Below are 23,632 nucleotides of genomic sequence, written 5' to 3'. Positions count from 1 at the left end.
CAGGCACGACTGGCAATCTTTTTGCTTTTATTAGCGGCACAATGTAAAATTTAATAACTTTTTCATTTTCATGAACATTATTAGTGTGGGCACCCAGCAGTGGTTGAATACCTTTCACATCGTCATAGTATGTAGGAATGATAAAGCACATTGTATAGTAGGATGCAATCTTTATGATGTCTCTGAAATATGGTACGGGTGACCCTAGGCGCAGGTCATACAAAAATCAAGTCTTCGGGTGGGTGACGCGCACGAGCCCCTGCCTCTTAAAGATTTAAGGGGTCCCCCTTTAAATCTTATAAAACGCTCGATGTTCGGAGACATCAAGATTCCCTATTTTCAAAAGGTAAATAAAGAAAACTTGATTTACTCACTCTTTATTCATTTACGTAAACTTTAACAGAATAATCAATAATTAAGTTATACAACAATATTATTTCTATAAGGTTAATAAACAAATATCTAATATTATTTTTGAACATAGATTCTGATATTATATTCTAAACATGGTACTCTCCCCCATCCTTTTTTTCATCTGACAATGTTGATATGATACTAATGGCGGTACTTTGAGAGAACCAGATTAAAGACATCAAAAGCCCTTCCAATATTCCTATGCCCAGTCCAGCAAAGACATCTAAAAAGTAATGTCTCTCAGCCAACACTCGCGAGAGAGCCACAGCTCCTACCCATGCTAATAAAGGAGGGTAGAATATAAATGAGATTGGATCTACGCAGATCAAAATGAATGCAATCAGAGCCGCTCTACTTGCATGGCCGGATGGAAAAGAATATTTGTCAGGATTCCCTGGAAGTAGTTTATTCATAGGAACGGGACGACGTCTTCTCACAAACGCTTTTAGGATTGCTATTACTACAATGTCTAAAAGAAGGGCTGAAACAAAAAAAAAACCAATTAAAAGAATACGAGAGTAGATAGAGTCCCATGACTCTACACTTGTAGAGTTTGGCTAATGAAAGTAGAGACTGAAATCGGCCGCCAAATTTAAAAAATCATTCAATAAACATGCGTTTTACAATTTGTTTAAATTATTTTTTTGTTTGTGAATGCATTACTACCTATACTGTATGTATTAAACTCAGTTATTCCAATATTTACACTATAATTTTAAGAATTTACTCCGATTTTTTTTTAATTTGGCGGGTGATTTCAGTCACTACTTTTATTAGCCAAACTCTAGCATTAAAATGCTAGGAATGTTTTTTTTATTTAGACAGTGTGCGTTTCGAATCAGACTCTATCTCTCTCTTTTAGTACTGCATGAGAAAGAGAGACATAGAGAAAAAATCGTCAATGTCAAGTTGTAAAAATACTGTTAAAGATGTAGAACAGCGCTTTGTGATGATTTTATAACATTGGTGTGAGTTGCGAACTCGAGTCTATTGATCGTTTGTCTAATGAAGACTGAAATATTTTTAGCAATAAAAAAAAAATTGGAGGACATTCCCAAAATTATAGTGCAAATATTGGAATAACTCAGTTTGATACTTGCATTTTTTTTATAGTAATGTTTTTTAACAAACATTAGATATTTTATAATTTGTTGCGCGATATCTGTCTATATTCAGTAGCCAACTAGCCAAACACCATTATTGTGTTAGAAACAGAGATTTAAGAGTCGTATTCGCAACTCACACAGTTGAGTTGTAAACACCGTTACAGAATAGGACTACTGATAGTTTAAATCTGTTGATGCCTTTTCATTTATTTTTTCCATTTCTTTAATTATCAATCCATATTCGGCTCACTGCTGAGCTCGATTGCTCGAGATGAGAATGCAGAATGATTTTCCCTCACCGTTTGAGACACGTGATACTTAATTTCGTAAAATGTGCATAACTGAATAGTTGGAGTATGGTATAGGTTCGAACCTATACCCTCTGGATTTGGAGGCAGAAGTCATATCCACTGGGCTATCACGGCTCTTACCTACCTTACCTATAAGGTAAGGTAGGTAAGAGCTTTTACACAGTAAGAAATAAACTTTGCGAGTTTGCGCTTCCCCGATTTTAGAATGGGTGAACAAAGCGCAAACAGTTAAAGAGTTATTTAGTTAGGACAGCCAGTTATTGAACTTAAGAAAATTGTAAAACCTTAATGAATAAATAAACAATTTAGTTGCAGACACGGCTCGAAGCCGCGTAAAATATGTAAAACTGTATTCTAGTTTTGTGGCGTGTTTACGGATTCGCACATAAATTTTTGAGCAAGTATTAAAAGTTGTGGTTGTTCTTTATAAACATTAAAAAATAATTAAAAAACATACCAATCAATACATTGACTTGTAATTGATACAATTCTTTGTTGTTGAACAACCAAATAAAGCTGAGCCAGCCCGCCAACCAAACTATACCATGACACGACACCTACAAAGAAAAGAAAAATTACGGCACAAAAGAATGAGATGATTAATATTATAGTAAGTAATGAAAACAATGATCAATAACTCATATTTTAATTTTTTTTCTCCACCTTCAAAATAAGATATATAAATTATAAATATTCATATTTTAATTACACTGTTTTATGATTTTATTAATAGGAAGTTCGCTTCAGGTAACAAAAAAAAATTTAAATCACATGTCTGTAATTTGCTTAATTTTACAATACAAATTTAAGCATTATTTAATTTTTACTAACTAAAACTATTACAGATCTTTAATTAAAGAGAATATTGTGTACTTACCTCTAAAAATTTTGAATGTATGCGTAATGATCTCAAAGCAGTTATGTTATGGGACATATCCACAAATTTCTTTGTAGCCTGGCTATCATACCGTAATAATTTCTGCAACATTGTCGGAACTTTTCTCTTCTCCTCAGTTTCCCCTAACTGTAACGTCAACAATAAATGAAATAATAAATAAATGCTTTTTCAACATATTCTAACCAAATACAAAAAAAAAATTATTTATTGTAAATATACACATACAAGTATACTTATATAACAAGGAAAGAAATATTCTGTGTAAGAATATATAAATTCTGTGCCATTATATATTATACCTGCATAGGATACATACATACACAACTAGCACTGTATAGTCTAATAAACCTTATGTAATGCTTAACTAGCACTGTATACTCTAATTAAAACTCTTGTAATGCTTATTAAAACATATCATGTTTAAGAGTTTACAAACAAGCAATTTTTCAGTCCAACACATTGGGTGTGGAACGTAAGGTCACTGCACCACTTGTCCTGCAGATTGCTTTACATAAAACAAGTGAGAGGTGCAAGCAAAACAGCAGGTTAGATAGCAATTACTTGGGTTTATTTTATTTGCTCAGGTGATTACTCCTACACACCCAACAACAATGATGTCATCAAGTTACATCATTTAGCAATGATAAAGAAAATTTGAATTTAAAGTGGGCTTAATAAGATACAAAATGCAAATTACAGGGTTACACTAAGTACAACAAATCTTTTACATTAGTTTACAACATTTTTTTTGTATATCATTATGTTTTATGTAGATATATAGGGAGGACAAAACTAGCGGAACAGGGTGTAGACTAGTTTTAAAGCTAGCTCCGCTTGGAAATTCTTGCTGCCCATGCTGAAGGTGGCAGGGAAACCAGAAGTTGGAAGGTTCAGTATTCCACTACTTCTCAGTGCAAATCAGGGAAGTAACGGAGATAATTTATTGGAAACAAAGGCGTTGTTATAATTGATATATTGAAGTCGGAGGCAGGATCAGAAGTGGTGCCATGAGAGAAATTTTTATAACAAAGAAAAAAATTGGCATGTCTCCTAAATAACAAGAAATTAAATTAAATTAATTGAAATAAAAGAAGCAAATTATGCTTCCACTTCCGATTAAAACCTCAGATGTCAAAGTGTCGGAAATGAAGGTGTAATAATAATCAGAAGTTCTGACTTAATGGAGCCTGAGTCAAAGCTCCGTAACATCCCTGGTTCAAATCAGGAATGCTAATTATGATTAAACTAGAAATCCTACTAATATATAAAATATGCCCATTGATATAGTTGTGACCAATATCTGTTATGGAGGAATATACATACAATCTTGGATATAGGATGGTGTTATGATAGCACTCATGAGATAAATATAGATTACATGGAGTATGCTACAGTAGAAAGCTCTAGTTCAAAATGTTTTATAAAATGGGTTATAATGGTTAATGTATTAAGAATAGGTGCTCTCACATAAAATTTAAATTACATATTTATTGTGTAACGTGTAAATAAAAAATTTATAAAATTTCTTACCACATTCATGCTGTATGAGTAGATAAATAAATCTTTGCTAATGAGTAGTGACTTTAGAGCTACACAATACACACTGGTGACTTCGCAAACAAGAGATAATTCCGATAGTTCTTATTAATGTAAGTGTTGAACATAAACACAATACTCATGCAAATGAAAACTGAAAATGGTGACTAATCATTAGGGTAGGCTGCAAAAGATTTACTTGATCTCTAGACTCGGATTTTAACACAATCGAAGCTTGATAACTGAACAAATTTAATTTGTTGTAATTAATTTATTTCTTGCTCATATATTTTATAATTTTATTTTCATTACAAAAGAACTAAAGTCATTTCTATTTTGATTTTTGACAAATAAATCCAATAAAAGTCAATGTCAAAATGTGTCATAAAACCGTCGTTTTGACCTGTGGTTTTGACACAGATAATCACAGTTATTAAAATTGCAATGAATTTGATGTAAAACGGATCGTCAACGTAAATAGATGTCAAGGAGACGCGTGGCATTTGGGGTTTTTATGGGTTTCACTGGCTTCACCACGCTGCTTGTAAAGACTCATTTTGGATCATCTTTATTCTGTGCATTTATTTTAAAAAAAACAATTATTGTAATTCGTCAGGTAATTAATTGAATTACCATTATGATTATGATTTTAGATTTAAGATTCTAGATACATAATCTTAAGGATTATTTATAAGGATTTTAATAACCTGATAGAACTATCAATGTAGATTGGTTGGTCTATAATGACAGAGCTTTGTGATAATAACAGTACACACAATAAAAAATGCTCCAGTATGAGTCGTTACAAGCAGCGTGGTGAAGCCGGTGAACCCCTTAAAAGAAAACTTCACGTGTCTCCTTGACATCTGCATTTATTATAGAAACTTATTTTTTAACCGACTTCAAAAAAGGAGGAGGTTCACAATTCGAGTGTGTTTTTTTTTGTATGTATGTTACCTGATTCCTGACCTATTCGAAGACGCCTGGACCGATTTGAATAATTCTTTTTTTGTTGGAAAGGGTATACTCCTGAGGTAGTCCCATTTTCATCATGTCAGCATCTGATTCTGGAGAAATCGAGGGAAACTTTAAATCAAAATCAAAAATCATTTATTTCAAGTAGGCTCAGTTTACAAGCACTTTTGACACGTCAGTTGATTATTTGTAAAGATTCTACCACCGGTTCGGAAGGCAGGTTCTGCTGAGAAGATACCGGCAAAAAACTCAACAGTTGCTCTTTTGAAAAAGTCATACAGTATTATAATTTACAATTGATAACAATTACTGTTTACATTTCTTATAGTTTTACTTCCTGTGTGAAGGTGGAAGCTGATCCAACGGCCTCCAAGCATCTTTATCATTAATGAACTCATCAATGTTGTAGTACCCTCGACTAAGTAAATGTTTTTTAACACATTGCATACAGCTATATTTGGAGACGATATGCAGAAATAACTAACTTATGCCCGTGTCTAGTAAGACGTGGGTTTAAAAAATCGTAGAACCGCGCCTAGCTACAAACCTTTTGAGTGATGAACAGTAGCTATCTTGTGATTGGGCTTGATTAATTTGTAATGAGGACTTTTCACCTAGATATTTATAGGTTGTGACTGTCACAAGGGGGTTTAACACTACATAGAGCAACATAACTTTTTTTTATTAAATTGTTTTATTTCCAGGATGAAAATGATGAAAAGTAGTCTATGGGTTCATCCAGAGTAAAATCTATTTCCATGTCCCATGCGCTCTATCTGCCTGTTATTCTTTAATCTGTGATGTGGTGTTACCACACATACACAGCTAGTTTATTAACTTCTACTCTTGTAAGTAGCACTATTTATTATGACACAAATAGAGTGGTTGCCGAATAACTAATCTGTGCCGCTCACCTTACTCGTCTTAAGTTTCGATTTCAGAACAGCATTCAGAAACCACCGGGGGAGCAAGTTCCCCCCACGTCTACTCCGGTAAGGAGGCAAAGCCTCGAGGCCCGTACGCCCCACCAGACAATCTTGGGACATGACCCCACTGCTGCTACGTTCAAATATCAAATAATGAAAACTTTTTTGTACTTATTATCATAGGCAATCATCATTCTTCAAACACCAGCTTTACTCGCATGGATAGTAAGCTTGCACAGATGCAAAAGTTTTAAATAAAATTGCCAAATATTTTAGTCAATATTTATTATAATGAATTAGTACAATCTCTGGGGTGCGCCCATGGTAGATTTCATATGCAGTGAGCGCACATTCTGCCAGTGTTTCTTCAACAGAGACACCAAGAAATTGATTGACAAATGTACATTTTGTGCAAGCTCATCTGGAGTCATATCTACATGGCCAACTGCCACTGAGAGGCAAAGTACCTGAAATTAAATAAAATAACAAATTAAACATCAACCTATTTTACTGGCCCACTACAAGGCATGTAGGCTTCTCTCTTATTAGGAGGGGATATGGAGCTTAAACCCACCATTCTAACAGGCTGAGGGTGATGTTTGACTTTGTAATTATCATTACCTATCAGATGTTGATGGGGTAATGTGCTCTTTAATGCATGAGGGTGTAGCACCATTAACTTTTTACTCTAGGCTGAGAATTTATTAGGAGAAAGAAACCTCACTATTTAATAGCCTGACCAAGGATGTCTAGATGCAGGGTTTTATGTATCTAAAACATAAAACCATGTAAAATTCAAATAAATAATGAGTCACTATATAATTTTTCTCTATATTCTTGTGTTGTATTATATTAATCAATGATGTTAAATGAAATATTTGTATGTTTGTATTTTACACTTTCCTAAGCCAACAATAATGAGACTTGTGCATTACCATCCACATTAATAGTAAGATTAAATAAAATGTGTGTGCTTAAGAATCATAAGACTACAATACAGCTTCTTTAGTTCTCTCTCTCAATGTCCACTCACCTTGCCCGAACACACTTTATATTACTCTCAAAGGCAATTGAGCATAAAGAAGTTTTACTTAAAAAATCACAAATTATAGGTGAAATACAAGTAGTTTTTTAAGTAGCATGCCCAAAACAGCTAACAAATTATAATTTTGTTTAGTTACCTTCTTCATCTGGAACTTGATAGTAGCCTTAACCTCATCAATCTTTTGTGTCATGGACTCCTGGTGGGACAGGAGACCAGGGAACTTGCCAGCCTTGTTCAAACCGGGGCCCAATAGACGTGGGATCTGTTTGATGAGGGACTCTGATGCGAGGAATGCATCATACCTAGAAATAAACAGATTTGTGTTAAACAAGAAACAGAAATAAATAATTCACTTAAAGTGCCTAAAGGCACAGTGGTATGCAAGGTGGATTTAAAAGACGGGAGGTCATGGGATCGAATCCCAGCTTGGTGGGGGAGGCTTCAGCTGTAGCTAGTTACCACCCACCAAAGTTAGCCTGCTTCCATCTTATATTGCATCATCATTTACCATCACATGAGATTGTAGTCAAGGGCTAACTTGTATGGATTAAAAGAGCATATGTATGAACAGGCTCATGATTAATTTCAGATGGGTGTAAACATAGTCCAGCACATTGATTGTTGATTAATTATGGATTAAACATAAAAAAAAATTTTTTGACTCACTTCTTGGCCAGTTTCTTTACAAGTTTTTTGTTCTTGTTAAGTTTCTTCAAGGCTTCAGCGTCCATACAGGGGACAGTCAATGACTTGGCTTCATCACAATGTTGTTGATCACCCAGCACACACACCTGCATTTTTGGCCTCGGGATGTACTTTAGCCTGAAAGAATGTTCAATATTATAATAAAAATGATATTATTGCAATAGTTGTTGGTAAATTTTACATTTTACAAATCAGGGAATAATATCATCAATATTCAGATAATACATGCATTTATTCAATCATCATATCATCTTATTTAAAAAGTAAGCTCGAAGAGAAGACATATCTACAAATATTGATTACTACTACAGCCTTTCTTGATAAGTACTATTTACTTACAAATTAAAAATGAGGGTATACCTAATTCACTAGTAAGAAGTAACACCTTATAAGAATTAAAATTAACTTGTTTGTAAATTAATGAAAATGAATTTGATTAATATGCTTAAATTAGTTAATGTATTTTATTTAACATTTTAATAACAAACCATACATAATTTAAAATAAATAAGTTAGGAAATGACAGGCATTTTCTACCTTCATTTCTAATTTTGTTGGTTAACAGTACTCATCAAGAAAGCCTGTAGTATAAGTAAATGTATAGACATCCTGGGTTCTAAGTTAACTCATAATCCTAGTATTTCACCCTACCGGCATAACATACAATGGAATATCCAGTATGATGTCATCACAAAATGATATGATCAAAATCACAAAGTGTGGTTAGAACAAACTTATACCTCTTACAACCCCCTACCATCTTAGTCTGCACCTTCATGTGAGATCACAACCAAGCCCCAACTTTTCATTTAATCCTTGAAAAAAGGAATCCTAGTAAAACTTACAGGTTGATTATGCCATACTACATGACTACAAAGATAAAAAATATTAAACACAAACAATTTTATACTACTAGATATGTAACATGCCTACAAAATCAACTTTAGCTACTCCACTGAGTGCACACATGCACAATTTTGTGTTTAATTAAGTACATAATATACCTATTTATGTTTAAATAGTTCTTACACTTTCTGAACACACAACTAGACATTGTAGACAATATTTAGGAATTCTTCAAACAACTTTTGTTGTTTACTATGAGACCAAATGATATTAAGTAAGCACATTTGTTCACCTCAGTTTCAACACACTAGTGACTATCTACAAGTATAACATCTTTGTTAATCACTTAGCCATAAAGTTCAAACACTACTTTCTTACCAGTTCCTTCATAACTGTATTTTTTTATATATTAAGTCGGTAAGCCGAAGCATACCTACCCGTTATTTAAAGACTCTGGGTTGAGTCCCGTCAGTTTTCACTGACTCCCTGTACAGATATATCTTGTGGACAGGATTTTTTTTAAATAATAATTTTTTAATAAGTACTTAATGAGCATTTATTTATTTATGTACGTATTTTGGAATTGGTATGAATGCTAATAAAGAGACCAATATTGCCAAATATGAGTTTTGATTAAGGTAAGTTTCTGCATAGTTTGAAATGAGATTTTATAGGTTATGCGAACTTTAGACCGACAAAAAAACGATCCGTTAAAATATTTATCTCATTTTACAGAAATCACAATTTTAAGTCCACAAGAAAGCTCTTTCCAGGTAAACATACTTGACGGTGCCGGAGAAACGTTTGTCCTTTTGCGGGTCATAGTTCTTCAGACCGATTTGCAGTTCAACTGTCTCCAGGAAATTACGTTTCTTCTCCTTAGATTGCTCTAGGACTGCGTTAACGCATTCGTACAACGTATCACGCGATACCTTCGACCTGTAAATGTAGAACACATAAAAATACCATGTTTCACAGAATCGTATTGTAATGTGGAGTACCCAATGTTAAAATACTTGCATTATTAGTTTGGCAAGAAATGAAATCCGAAATTTAACTACAATTGAAGTAAAAGAGGCAACGGATTACAATAATAATTGAAGATTACTTACATTTTGGTTTGGTTTTAGCAACCTATCCCTCCCGTTGTCAGAAAGAGAAAAGAAAAGAAAGAAAAGACGAAATTAGTAAACGTCGTCGTCAATGACATTGAAAGGTTGACAGATGACACTTACTTGACAGACTTACAGTATATAAATGATTTTTTTTTTAATAATTAGTTCTTCGGATTCTAATAGTTTTATTCATGCTAGTGATTCGTGAAGCATTCTTGAAGCATTAAAGCAAGACAGAAGTTTGTTTGTACAAAGAAATTGCTGCATAAGATTAGGACATCTTAAATACTTATTTTTTGCGTTAACTTTAGACTTTTTGTTCCTCAAAACAGGGTAGCATATTTATTATTTTTTTTAACAACATCTAGAACACGACTGTATGGAGATACAGGTTGGGGGTATCTGATAGAAGTGACATGCCAATCAGAACTAGTTATAGCTGGATCATGTTGCCACCATCCATACTGCAAAACGGTTTTCATTATTCTACTTACTACCTGCCACATACTTTGCAAAATTATATTAACTAGGTCTTTACATAGGAAAATAAAGTCGATTTTTGTTTACATAATATAAATTTCTAGAACGAAAACGTTGGAACTAAAAACACTTTATTAATTCTTCGAGCTGTTTCTACAGTATTGGTGCCACAATGGAACTTACGAGTACAAGTTTACAAGTAAGATGTTATTTCTGGCTTTTTAGTTAAGGCTAATTTTTGAGATGGAAACCGGTTGAATTTATTTTTATTAAATTTTTTTAATCCTATTGATTTTAGGTAAAATATTGGCCTTACGACAAAACGCCAATTTTATATCTAACATATTAGAAGTGCATTAAATTATTAAAATGATTTTCAATTAAAACCTCATACGAAGAAGTCGACGGTAGTCTATACATATCTGCTGGGCCAACGGGCTTTATAACACCCTTACGTTTCATTTTCATGAATCTTTGAGTTGAACCATATGCGAAACCATCTACTCTGCCAATATATATGTCAACTATTCGTATTGTGTTTATATCAGGTCTTGATAACTAAAATAAAATAATTTACTTTATATGGTAATTCTTCTGATAAGTTATCGCACCCTCATAAATCATGTCTATTTCACGTGAAAACCACTTACTAATAACATGAAATTGTATGAATACCTTAATCGGAAGTGAAGAACTATTAATAACCTTTTCCATTAGAGGTTTTACTTCTGCTTTTGATCTAGGTTCATGATAATTATCGTTTAATTGGTCTTTAATGTAGTTTTGTGGTCCATATAAAGATATTCCAAAAAATTCCATTGTTACATCTATAGTAATAATATTTGTTGCCTGTTGCCTATATCACTCTAAAATTAAAATTGAAATCTCCTAAGATTAACAAAATATGTAAACTGTTTTATAAAATATATCGAATTTAAGATTTTTTAATAAATGGTGTAAACGTAGGGTTGATTATAAATGACAATTAGGTACAATGATTTATTTTTTTTACTTAGCTAGACACAGTTTTAAAAAAGTTTTTCCATTTTTTTAAACTGAAACTGTCTTAAAACAACAGACAGAAGCTTGGATTAGATATATAGTAGATTGTAAAAATTCGATTATGTTTTGAATAGGCTCTGGAATGGAACTATCAAACATATTTGAAACCTACCGTCCCTACCTTGTCCTCACCCTACCCCTACCTACATCTATACTACCGTCAATCAATTTGTTTGCCTTCCCAGAACTTCTCTAGTAACACTTGAACTATATAGTATGGAATTAAAGTTCAGATTGACCTTGCATTAGGCCATATATGGCTGTACGCTACTCACTCTACGCTCTATCCCAAAAAACGGTTGATCGTATGAAAAAAGTTCAAATAAAAAAAGGTAGAGAATTTTATAAACTACAACTTTTATTGCAGATGCAAATCTCATCTAAGCAATAGGAAACGAGACATTCGCGAAAAAACGATTTTTGTGACCTTTGACCTTCAATATCTTAAGACGCGCACACGATAGCATTTGTGTCTTTTGAGACAACTTTAGAACGATAAAACAAAGATTTATACCAATTTACAGCTTATTACCTTTCATTACGCAGTTGTCCCCTTTTTTACCTAATATGGCTATAAGTTCTACATAGTCTATAAGTTCCTAGTGTATAACCAAGGTACGATATATTGTAAACATTGTTTAAACTGAATTATTGAAGTATTATAAGCTATATTTTATTTTGTTCCGTCAATAATAACCAGTAAAAAATTCAATATAAATGAAAAAATATCTACGTAAAATATTTGCCGCCGAAGCACAGCACATTAGCAAGTGACGTCATTCATAGAGATAACAGCGTGATTGGCGTTTGCAGTGATGTGTTTATATCACGTCACCGCAAGCACCAATCACAAACCGATGCCTTGTAGCGAATGACGTTACAGTTTATGATTGGCGTTTGCGATGACGTGATAAAAATACAATTTTGTTTTATAAAAATATTACAATTACGAGATTATTTTCGTAAATAAAAATGTGATTAGGCTACTACCTTTATGAAAAAAATCTCCTTAGTTTTAGTACAGCAGGCGAGTAGGAGTAGGGTAACAATAAAAAAACATACTTGTCTTTTTGTTTTGTTTTTCCTATTTGGTTTATTCAACTATTTTAAAATCAAAAATTCATTGCCGCCGACTTTCATTCAAAAATATTCTTAAGCGGAAATAAAGTCTTTGCGTCTTTGCTATGTCTAACGTGTCCAACGATTTCATTTAAGTAGATTTTTTTTTGAGTATATATTCTTTGGCCAGTACCTAAAATTCATTAGAAATTCTGACCAATGTCAATGAGGTTGTCAACTTGTCATTGTCAGTTTGACTTTGACATTTACTGACTGTGTGTGTGTGTGTGTGCGTTTGACTGTTTGTCTCTGCTGTGTTTGATTGAAAATTGAAATCCGAAATATAGATTACTTCTTCAGTTAAGTAAAAAACTACTAAAATAAAGTTTAACTAAGAAATTAGTTTTTTTATTTAAAATAAAAATTATTAATAATTTACTATGAATCTAAACATTTCAAATCTTGGTAAATTTATATGGAAGTCACAAACCGTACCGGGCTTTGGGGTAAGTTGACTGGAAAGTTCATGGTTTCCAATGGTTGCAATAAAGTAGAAGTACAGTTTTTCTGGCAATTCGTCCGTGAAAGTATTACCACCTTTCTGTCTGAAAGGCACGGTGGCTGGTAAATACAGGCAAAAAGCTCAACAACACCTCAGGTTGATATTACCAGGCTAGTGTCCTTTGCATAACTTGCCGAGTTTTATTCTGTAAAGTGTAAAGCGTCTACTCTTTACAGAATAAAACTCTGCTAGTCTTCTAATTATCATCAGGTGGGTCACATTAATGTAAAAAATATATATTTATAGCTGTGTTATTTATGTCTATTACTCCATCAGTCTACAACCTTGTTCATCTTTAAAATTATATAATTAAATAAAGAAAACTAATTTACTGTGTTCTATACCAGAGATATATTTGTTGTTTCAGTTTCAACAAGTGAGAAATAAATGGGCCAACTGGTTAATGATTAGGGATGTGAAAAGGCGAAGGATGAGCGCTGAACATTTTCTGGAAAGGACCAGAATAAATGCATTGAGAAAAAACAATGTACTGCCACCAGAAATCAGAGAATTAGCAGATAAGGAAATCAACAAATTTGAATTAAACGCTACACCAATGAGGATCAATAATAGATGTGTTATAACCTCAAGGTGGGTTCAGTTTTTAAAAGTTAATTAGATAGAAGTGGCAATGGGCGGGGTCATAGTTTAAAGAGCCAATGGACATTGGGGTCCCGAAGTGCTGGAATGGCGACTTCACACTACAAAGCACAGTGTTGGTCGACCCACTACTGGGTGGACTGACAATATTAAGCGAATCGCAATGATTTACTGGATGCATGTGGCTCAGTATCATTTTTGGAAGTCCATGCGTTTACATTTTCTGTATAGTATAAATTTGTTCTATTTTTAACCAATTTCAAAAAAGGTGTAGGTTTTCAATTTGACACAGGTTTTTTTTAAATGTTTGTTACTGCATAACTTTGTCATTGAAAACTCTTTTGTTTGAAAGAGTATACTCTACCTCTAGATTGGTCCCATTTCATTTTCATGAAAATCGGTTTAGTCTTTTTGTGTTAAAATCAAAATAACTTAAATATGTCTTTGAAGTTGGTGTTTAATTTTACGTTAAAAAGATTATTATTAATGGTGTTTTCATTTTACACTACCTGTACGAAGAAAGTTACTGCCATTTGCCATGTTCTAAATGCAGATTTTTGCTCAAGTTAAAATCATAAAACATATTTTTAAGCTGTTATTTTCATACTAGTGCACCCAGTCAAGGTTAATTTTGACTTATTGAACTTGTCAACTTCACCATATTGGCAAGTAATGAATATGCTATAAGCTATGAGCAACAAACTTTAGCCGCTTTTGATAAAATAAAACTATATAAATTTGTTTTTAGGCCCCGCGGTATTGTCAAGGAATGGAGAATGAGCCGTATTGTGTGGAGGCATCTGGCTGATTACAACAAGCTCTCTGGAGTACAAAGAGCTATGTGGGGTTAGGTGTAATCTAGTTTTATTTATAAATGATAGAAGGTACAAAATATTATGATGTTAGATGAATAAACTGTATAGAAATAATAAGTTTTTTTTTTAAATCAATCCAGTTTCTCTTGGTAAAAAGGCTTATGAACTACCTCCTTCAGATTATCATTTTCATACCATCTCAAGACTTAAGTGAAGTTGGTAAATCTCTTCTATTTGCTGCTAACATTTGTCAACTTCTTCTTTTTTTTTTTTTCTTAGTTACTCCTTTTACACACATCTTTCGCACTCTTGGGAAAGATGGGAACAATGTATGACAAGAAGAATAAGTATATGTATAATTTTGTTATGTACCCTTTCTGAATTTTATTCCCATCTTTTATGTACAACATTCACTACAGCTAGGCTAATTCGTTCATAACACTCCTGATGGTCTAGGGGGGCTGGGAGGGGTCAGCGATGCCCCACGCGCACTACTTCACATCACGATACGGAGCGTCATCAACAAACTTGCCAAGCTATAAATAACACTTTCTTACTTACATTGGGTGATACTCCATTCATGCTCAATGCTCACATCTCTACTGCATTCATTTAACATGCTTCTCCTGCCATACCCGACATTTATTTACTCAAATTTTTATGATGTTTCTGAACATTGTGCGTTAAGCTGAGTAATACCAGATTTTAAGTATCATCTGATATGCAGGGGAGCAAAGGCATCATAAAGACTATCATAGCATCCAACTATACCATACATGTTGGCACTAACACTCCATTATGATGTATGCCAGTCAGTCATGCCATTTAGGACACCTGGTTATTCAGTCATGCAGTGCACCCATTTACCATATTCCTACTAACATTTACTCTTCTTTCTATATCACTTTTGACTTAACAATTGTTTGGTACTAATAAAAAGAAAATTCTGTTTTTATATAATTTTTTTTTATATTAAAGGTTTCCTTACAACTAAAGAAGCTTCATAAAGCTTACAATGGAATACCAAAGCCTTTATAAAAAGCTTTTTAGTCGAAAAGACCTGAAACAAATACAAAAGTAAATTAGTATTTTATAAATGTCAATATCTGAAACTAATTTTAGTAATAAATCTCAGTAATATTTTTATCAATCATTAACTTTCTGAAGCTAATACATTAGATCAGACATCATCGAGACAACCTAACATCGTAAAAACCCATCTATATATAATCAACAAAGCAGTAAGAGCAGGAACGCCAAAATGGAACAGATTTTGATGACAATCGGTAGTGTTATAGCACAAAGGTATTATAATTAATATTCTCAAAAGAACAGAATTTATAGATTACAGCCATGCTTACAACTAGTTTCATGACTATTGTTGATGTATAACTGTATAGTTTTGCCCTATATAAAACTTTAATAATACTAATAAATAAGTTATAAAGCTGGGGAATTAGAGCTATGGATTTAATATATACTGATTTTAATGCAGTTATTCACAAATCCTGCAAGAACTATTGCTTTTTCTAGGAAAAAAAGAAGCCTATAAGTTGCTCAAAAACTTCCTGTATCTTCTAGTGACAATCTATTGAAATAGGTTCAGCCTTTCCACAGACTGACAAAGACTTCTTTTTATCATGTAAATAAATAAGTTATTATGACATCACAGACATTTCAATTCATAATAAATGTATTGATGACGATGCATGTATCTAAGAACCTCTAAAACTGTTCATTACTATACAACAATCCATAATTAACGTACCGAAGCCCATGTCATCATCAGATTCCTCTGGTTCTTCTTCTTTCTTTTCCTCCTTGGCGGCTTCGGCGGCGGGAGCGGCGGCCGAGGCAGCTGCGGCGGGCGCGCCACCCGCGGGCGCAGCTCCTACACCCGAGCCGATATTCGTGATCAGATCGCGAACATTGACGCCTTCCAGTGCCTTAGCGAAGAGACCCGGCCAGTAAGGCTCTACGTCTACGTTTGCGGCCTTCAAGATGGTTGAAATCTTCTCTCCCTACAAACAATGTTTATGTTTACTTATCACAAAAGATACACATGGAATTTGCAAAATATAAGCTGATTAAAGAACTTTCGTAACATATACACAAATAAGTGTTCCATATTTATACAACAGACAGTAAGTTTTTGAGATGGAAATGGATAATTTACACGGCATGAAAAGTTTCTCACTTAGGTTAGGTTTGAAAATATGGAAATAGAACTTACAGTGACGGCGACATCATCGTCAACGAGGATGAGAGCGGAGTAAACACAAGCTAATTCAGCCTTTGATGCCATTTTTTATTGTTTTAGTGCAAGTCGCCAAATGGCCTTAGCTCAAAGAGGACAAGCACGTTTGACTTCTAGAATTAAAAGAGGAGGAAAAAAAACGAAATACACTTGACAGTTGACTGTGAATAATTTTGACATTGTCAATGTCTCATTTTTTTTTATACTGGATTTAGGGGTCTGAGTTCTGAGCCTTTTGAGCCTAATGAGTAGGGAGTAGGTACTACTCCACTTAGCGATCCCGAGATCCCAACATTAACAATTACGCACACAACCACAGTTTTTTCCGTACCATTTGCTTGCGAGCATTGGAATTTTAAACTCGAGACTATGGAGCGTTTAGAGCGTAAATAATATAAAATGGCAAGTTAAAAAAAACATTTTTATAATTTTGTAAATTCTTTATAAAAATATAAATGCTAATTTTTACTTGAGTTTTGTGTTCTAAAATTGTAATCATATAATTTTTGATTTATTGTTAAAATAATAATTTTAAAAAAATATGTTTCTTAAACGATTCTTTTGTCTTATTAAATCTTCTTAAATTAAATTAAATCATAACAATTCTGAACGTTACGTTTTTGCCTCATATAAAACGACCACAGTCTTTTTAGTTTTCTAAACCCTGAAGTACTGTATGTTCGTTATGATATTAAATAATATGAATATACACAAAAATGGTTTTTTGTGATATTACTCTCATTGCGTATGTTGTTCAAACTACATTTACCATAAAATCTGAAACCATTTCCTATGTTGACAAAATGATTGGATAAAAATGTTGTATCGTCTTGGTGTTATATGAAGCAGCCTCTACATACATTAATGCACAACTGAACTGATGATGTCTTTTCCACCATGTTGACATTGTCGTGCATTCAGCATTGGTGGTGCCATAGACTAGAAAAAAGAAGAACGACAGCAGTTTTAAGAGGAGTATTTTTGATAACAAAGTGAAACATATCTTTTATTGTAAAATAACGGTAAACTCAAAGGGTTAGAACTCAGAGCTAAAATGTAAACCCAGAAAAATAGTAAATAAATTGCCAAATATTCTATTTTCTCTATAGGTTGACACTTGACATTTGACAATTGACATTTTAATTTTAAAATTTTTCATTTGTAAACAAACATAACAAACTTTTAAATTAAAGTTACATTAAATTCATCGCCGCGTGTGAATTCATAAATCATTATTTAAATAAATAAATCAGTGGCAATTTGTGTTTTGTAATTTTGTTCACATATTTTGATGTATTCATTTGGTGCATTTGTTGAGTGGTGGATATTTTGTGGTGTCGTCCTTTTGTAGTTAATTTTACATTAATTTAAGATGACGTATTATAAATGTTCTGTACCTGGTTGTAACAACACGCGAAAGGACTATAAATTACATAAGTTTCCATTATGAAAAGTGGCTTAAGTGTATAAACTGTAATAAATTGCGGAAGAAAACTTTAAACGAACTTGATTATCTTCAAGTATGTACTAATTATTTTGAAAAACGTTTTGTTACACAAAAATATCGCCTTTTAGAAACTGCATACCCTATTTTGTTCTCAGATTCTGAGATCCTTAACGGGACTCCATCTAACCCTTCAAAATGGATGTCTGAAAAAGATAGTAAGTTTAAATTTTTTTTATCTCTGTAATAACTTTAATTTAATTTTTAGAAATCTAGTTGGAAGTGGATTATGAAAATAAGAAAACCAATGTTATGATTCACAATATTTGTCAGCAACAACTTAATTGAATCAAAATGTAACCAAAATAAGACCCTAGAATGGCAGAGAATACCTTGAGCAGTCTCCGAAGCTTGTGACTCGGGTGTAGGTTTAAGGGAACCCTTTCAATATGCCAACACTCACCATTCACTGCTCAAGTTATCCTCCCACCTTAATCCATAAGGTTGAATTTTCTCTGAATTTGGGATTTTATTGTATATTGGACTTTATTAAATAATAATTTTCTTTAAATGTCAAGCTTAAGCAAGATTAAAACTGTCAAAGCAAGATTGGCCAGTTTTTAAGTGAAATTTTGTACATGATTGTGCGTCTTTTTATTATAAGAGGTCAATGATTATAAACTTATTATTCCAGGTATCGTGGCAGTGAAGCGAAAAAGGAGAAAGGGTAAAATCAACCAGCTCTACCTACGGCCGTGTTGCAAGGAAATCTACAAGAAATGTAGGCTTTCCCAAAGAAATCTTAACAGCATAAAAAAAAAACAAAAAAAGATTCACAGTGTAAACATATATGTGATAAGATGCCAAAACTTAATCCACTTGCCCAACAAATATTTGCAACACAATTACGATTGTGTAATGTGAGGGAAAGACAGAAAAGGTTCACATATGATGAGAAATTGTTCTATTTAACATTATTTGAGAAGGGTAAACAATCATATAAATATTTAAAAAATGCTTTTCTAATGCCTTCTGAGAAAACTTTGAAACATTTTGTAGCTACATTCAATGCTGTAATTAAGATGGCAAGTGAAGAAAATAGAGAAATTTAAAATTAATTCAAACTCTTTTATTTCGAGTTGTTTACATACACTTTTTTCAAGTTCGTCTGATTGTACATTCTGACTGTATCACTTTGGAAGGCCTATGGAGGTCGACCTGGCAAGAAACCATTAAAAAATATCTCTAGAGAGGTCAATTCTGTACATGAAATATTCCATCAGGGGTTGAGTAGTGATCGATACTGATGCCAAAAATGCAATCAGTAAAATTTTCGTCTTGTCTGTATGTTTGTTATAGAAACAAAAACTACTCGATGCATTATAACTAAACTTGGTACAATTATTCTTTACATTGTGGGCAGTTATAGTATACTTTTCATCATGCTACGATCAATAGGAGCAGATAAGTGAAGGGAAATGTTGGGAAAACGGGAGAAGTTACTCTATTTTTACAGCGATACTACTGTAAGGGCTGAATTAGTCCACCACGCTGGCCAAATGCGGATTGGCAAACTTCATACACGCAGGTACAGAATTAAGAAAATTCTTAGGTATGGGGTTTTCTCACGATTTTTTTCTTACACCGTTTGAGACACGTGATATTTAGTTTCATACTAGCGGACCCGGTCAAGCTTCGTTTTGATAAGTGCACTTATTCTCTATCCCTACTCTACCCTTCTATATCTCTACCCCTACCCTACCCTACCCCTACCGCTTGACTCTTAAACGTTTGTATGGGAAATAGAAAAGGGCGTTTTTAGGGTTTTCCCGGAAATTATTTGATTTTTTCTCACCTTTTAAACCTTTCCTATAACTCCACGAACATTTCAAGAACAAGATAAGATAAATCCGTTAAGCCGTTCTCGAGTTTTAGCGAGACTAACGAACAGCAATTCATTTATATATATATATATATATATATATATATATATATATATAGCATATAACCGATAAGTTAGAGTACTTACGCTCTCCGAATCGAAGGCAGAGGTCCGCTGGGCTATCACGTCTGTATTTGTCAGTATCATGAGCAAATTTTAATGCCGGTATTCGGGCGGGAACTACCCGGATGAAACCGCGAGGTATCGGCTGGTATTAAATTCTACACACAACTCTTCTGATAATAACTATTGAGCATAGATAACTTTTGAGCAGCGCCGGATTAGCCATAGGGCGGTAGGTAGCATTTGCTACAGGCCCCGCATTCGCATGGGGGCCTCGCGCCTGAAAAAAAAATATGAAGGTCAATTATGTAAATGAAAGCTTCCTATTTGTAGATTTCAGGAAAATCTTGAACCCTTCAAATTTTTAAATATGAAGGTCAGTTTGGGGGGAAAAAAGCTTAGCGCGCGCTAGCTTAATCCAGCACTGCTTTTGAGCACTTCAGTTCATTTATTTTTGGATATGTATCGGGTGGTGAAATTAGGAATCTCACCTGTGCTATATTTCTCCAGAGATTTTACCTTATCCTTAAACAGATTAGTTACGGATTAAAGTATGGACATTTTTACTGTTGTATGTAAATTAAAATACAATATAAAATAACAAGCATGTGATATATTTTATTTATAATTTACAAGATAAATAGGACATTCACAAATCATTTAGAATGTAATTTCGCAGAAACAAAACACATCATTATATTATGTTTAACTCGCCGCTTAACATTATATACAGTAATTAAAATAATATTAATTTAATTTAACAAAAAATAAGTACAAAGCTGCAACACAAACTAGGCTTAATTTTCTATTTAATTTAATTTTGAACATTAAGAAGTAAAATTTTTTAAATAGGTAATAATTTATTAATATTTTTAATTAACCTCTATGATGATATCTTTGGAATATAACACAATTCTGCCTATAGATCCCATGAGAATAAGTGATGTTTTACCAACATATCTCGAACACCCTCTTTTAACGGCTGGTTTTGAGTGTCTTTTTTCAATGGTAGCTCCCAATCTGGATTTAAATTAAAGCCAAACTGAGATAGTATTCTCAGTTCACACTTAATCTGCACCCACCCAGGGGAGTTAATGAAAGACCAGGGATGGTACCATTTCTGTACAACATCGACACACGAACAGAGCACTTCCAACCATAAATGCAATGCTTCTTCATTCAATCCCATACAAATTAATGTGCGTAGTTTGACATCCATCTGAGCGTGGGCATTGTCATGGGATAGGTTAATTGCTTGTACACATCTGTAAAGCAATTCTTCAGGTGTAAGTACTTTGCCATCTTCATCTAAGCGATATGTTTTGCAAAGAACTAAACGACTGTACACTGAGTTGAAGTCTTTTTCAACTTCTCTTGAAGATGCTTCCTCTATAAATAGCCACGGATGACATGGTCCATCCAAGAAGCTAGGTTTTTTTATGCCATGCAATAGGACCCTTTTAAAAGCAGGAGCTAAGACTCCTCTGACTAAATGTGCTGCTTTCTCTGTGACAGAATCATCACCGGCTCTGCTATATTTCACTCCTTTTTCATCCAATAATTTTACAAATCTTGCTGGAAACCATCCTCTGAGGCCATTTAACTCACCAATCCAACAGTGTTCATCTCTTGAACTGATAACTTCTATAACATCATTTTTCCTAAATCCCAATTCATCACCATCTCTCCTTTCAAAGTCTAGTAAAGCTTTGGCTCTGCGCCTTTTGCTTCTTGACACATTTACATACCTTTCTCTGTCAGCTGCATGACTTTGCATAGTGTAGTCTGCAGTGAGTTGCACATCAGATGCTAATTGTGGTTCAAGAGCAAGAAAGTGACGAGCCACTTGCAATATAGCCTCCCGGAGATCAACAAGTATTTCAGTTTGCTTCACATTCTTAGAAACAGCATCTTCATTATTGGTATCATCTCCAAACAGTATCGTTTGAATTACAGATTTAGTACGTTTTATTTGTCTTCTCTGTAACTGCTGTTTTGGTAGATTGGGTACTGCATTTGGATTTCCAACAAGTGCACCTTGATCAGCCATTAGATAAGCCAAGTGTCTTCGCCTGTGAGTCTCTATCAAAGCTGGACTTAAAGTATCACCACAAACTTCATCTATAGTTTTAATTAAGAGATCAACATCATCAATCTCACCAGGTATATCAGATAAAGTGTTGAAAATCTGTGCAGAATTAGATATTTCAGTAAATCTATTTTCTTTTATTTTCAACATCGCTAAGGTGGCTTTGAAAAGAATGATGGACCCCTCTAAGAAGAAAAGATCCCAAATCCTCAGTAATATTTTCATGTGGACAATATTGGCATACAAAGTAAGAAACCAGTGCATTGTAATAAGAGAGAGCTCAATGTCATGTGCATTTAATACTTGATCTATTCCTGGGAGGTAGTTGGAGATCAAACTTCGAAGGACTCTTTGATCAGCTTGTATACCAATCAATGTGGAAGAGTAGTATGATGCTGGCAACAGGTCTTCCACTGTGGTACACATAATCCAAAATGCTTCTTCCTCTTCCATAAGCAACAGAAGTGATGCTGCTATCATACCTGTACCCTGGCAATAACCTATATCTGGATACAACCAAGCCAATGCTCTAAGGATTCTTCTAAGTCGCGGGACACCTGTACTGGTAGGATGAGAGAAACACACGTTGTTGGGTAATATCTGAACCAAGTCCTTCTCTATTTGTTTGCTGGTCACTAATCCATCATCGCTAGAAGCTCGTACAATTTCATGATAAGTAATTTCTGTGGTGGCTCGTTTTTTGTTGGCACCACATAGATGCATCCAGACTTGAGGTCGTAGCGAATGAGGGACGCCATCTTTCACCATTTTTTGCAGTTTATCTGTCTTCTCTAACCTGCTTTCACTTTCTGAAAAATTAATTTCCTTGCTGTAAAATTCCCATTGGAGCCGATGTTGATCGTCTTCTACGAACACATTCGCCAGTAATTTGTTGGAGCTCTGTTCTGGGCCGTCTTCCTCGTCGACACAGAAACCGAACTCGTCAAATCTATAGTCGGGGAGCCCACCTCCGTGACCTTCAGATTCTGGCTGAGCTAGTTTAGCCATAATGTCTTGAGGCACCATACTTGGTGTAAGTGCTGAAAACGGTCCTCCAGGTGCTGGCAGAAGTTCATCAGCGACATTCATGCCCCGAATGGCGTCAATAATATCTTCTGGGTCGTCATCTGCTAACGCTGCACTGATTTTACGTTCGTGTTCTTCACGCCCTACATAACCCACATGATCGCGTGAGCTAAATAGAGACTTGGCGAGATCCATTATTTTTTATTGCAATTTACATCACCTTGCAAATACAATTGAGAAACGATTTCACATTCACATTCGAATTCGATTCGATTGATGGTAGTTGACAACACAAACGTCAAATGAAGTTGGGTGGTTGACAATGACAAAACAAAACACTTGACAATTTGACAACA

At 33.9% G+C, this 23,632-nt stretch overlaps 6 protein-coding genes and 1 long non-coding RNA gene across 11 annotated transcripts in view; 2 read left to right on the top strand and 5 right to left on the bottom strand.

Annotated features, from left to right (window-relative positions):
• Positions 1-361: 361 nt before the first annotated feature.
• Positions 362-4,622, bottom strand: LOC112058576 (polyisoprenoid diphosphate/phosphate phosphohydrolase PLPP6). 2 transcript variants are annotated; one of them, XM_024099494.2, is made up of 4 exons: positions 4,465-4,622; positions 2,709-2,855; positions 2,289-2,388; positions 362-895 (listed from the first exon to the last, which is right to left on the bottom strand). In XM_024099494.2, exons 2-4 carry the CDS (start codon positions 2,817-2,819, stop codon positions 501-503), a joined length of 606 nt encoding a protein of 201 aa, XP_023955262.2. In that variant the 5' UTR covers positions 2,820-2,855; positions 4,465-4,622; the 3' UTR covers positions 362-500. The 2 variants fall into 2 exon arrangements, with proteins under 2 accessions (XP_023955262.2, XP_023955254.2); XM_024099486.2 differs by having other exon boundaries at positions 4,260-4,620.
• A 1,812-nt stretch (positions 4,623-6,434) lies between these two features.
• LOC112058557 (60S ribosomal protein L10a) overlaps positions 6,435-23,632 on the bottom strand; it is a 363,530-nt gene continuing 346,332 nt past the window's right edge. Inside the window, exons 1-5 of one of the 3 annotated variants that reach the window (XM_024099464.2) lie at positions 9,875-10,023; positions 9,546-9,701; positions 7,878-8,033; positions 7,348-7,513; positions 6,435-6,633 (exon numbers count right to left, since the gene is read on the bottom strand). In XM_024099464.2, the coding sequence (XP_023955232.1) occupies positions 6,463-6,633; positions 7,348-7,513; positions 7,878-8,033; positions 9,546-9,701; positions 9,875-9,876 (651 nt within the window). In that variant the 5' untranslated portion in view covers positions 9,877-10,023 and the 3' untranslated portion in view covers positions 6,435-6,462. The other 2 variants (XM_052881200.1, XM_052881201.1) reach the window with 2 other exon arrangements.
• LOC112058566 (uncharacterized) lies at positions 10,172-11,608 on the bottom strand. The gene is made up of 3 exons (XM_024099476.2): positions 11,033-11,608; positions 10,745-10,915; positions 10,172-10,341 (listed from the first exon to the last, which is right to left on the bottom strand). The coding sequence occupies exons 1-3, from the start codon at positions 11,174-11,176 to the stop codon at positions 10,201-10,203; spliced, it is 456 nt and encodes a 151-aa protein (XP_023955244.2). The 5' UTR covers positions 11,177-11,608; the 3' UTR covers positions 10,172-10,200.
• On the top strand, positions 10,346-14,572 carry LOC112058540 (28S ribosomal protein S14, mitochondrial). Of its 2 annotated transcripts, none has more exons than XM_052881202.1 (3): positions 10,346-10,556; positions 13,408-13,631; positions 14,389-14,572. In XM_052881202.1, exons 1-3 carry the CDS (start codon positions 10,530-10,532, stop codon positions 14,489-14,491), a joined length of 354 nt encoding a protein of 117 aa, XP_052737162.1. In that variant the 5' UTR covers positions 10,346-10,529; the 3' UTR covers positions 14,492-14,572. The 2 variants fall into 2 exon arrangements, with proteins under 2 accessions (XP_052737162.1, XP_023955208.1); XM_024099440.2 differs by lacking the exon at positions 10,346-10,556 and adding an exon at positions 12,772-12,984.
• On the bottom strand, positions 15,400-16,848 carry LOC112058548 (60S acidic ribosomal protein P1). The gene is made up of 3 exons (XM_024099453.2): positions 16,689-16,848; positions 16,224-16,476; positions 15,400-15,515 (listed from the first exon to the last, which is right to left on the bottom strand). Exons 1-3 carry the CDS (start codon positions 16,758-16,760, stop codon positions 15,502-15,504), a joined length of 339 nt encoding a protein of 112 aa, XP_023955221.1. The 5' UTR covers positions 16,761-16,848; the 3' UTR covers positions 15,400-15,501.
• LOC128198049 (uncharacterized) lies at positions 17,696-19,274 on the top strand. The gene is made up of 2 exons (XR_008250791.1): positions 17,696-18,374; positions 18,851-19,274. It is a non-coding gene; the product is annotated as an uncharacterized LOC128198049 (long non-coding RNA).
• On the bottom strand, positions 20,760-23,585 carry LOC112058510 (small G protein signaling modulator 3 homolog). Its single transcript, XM_024099396.2, has one exon. The coding sequence runs from the start codon at positions 23,469-23,471 to the stop codon at positions 21,081-21,083; it is 2,391 nt and encodes a 796-aa protein (XP_023955164.1). The 5' UTR covers positions 23,472-23,585; the 3' UTR covers positions 20,760-21,080.

The sequence above is a fragment of the Bicyclus anynana genome, chromosome 4 (genome assembly GCF_947172395.1).
Source record: "Bicyclus anynana chromosome 4, ilBicAnyn1.1, whole genome shotgun sequence".
Taxonomy (NCBI): Eukaryota; Metazoa; Arthropoda; class Insecta; order Lepidoptera; family Nymphalidae; genus Bicyclus; species Bicyclus anynana.
The sequence above is the reverse complement of the archived record's forward strand: the minus strand, read 5'-3'. Positions and strand labels throughout refer to the sequence as shown.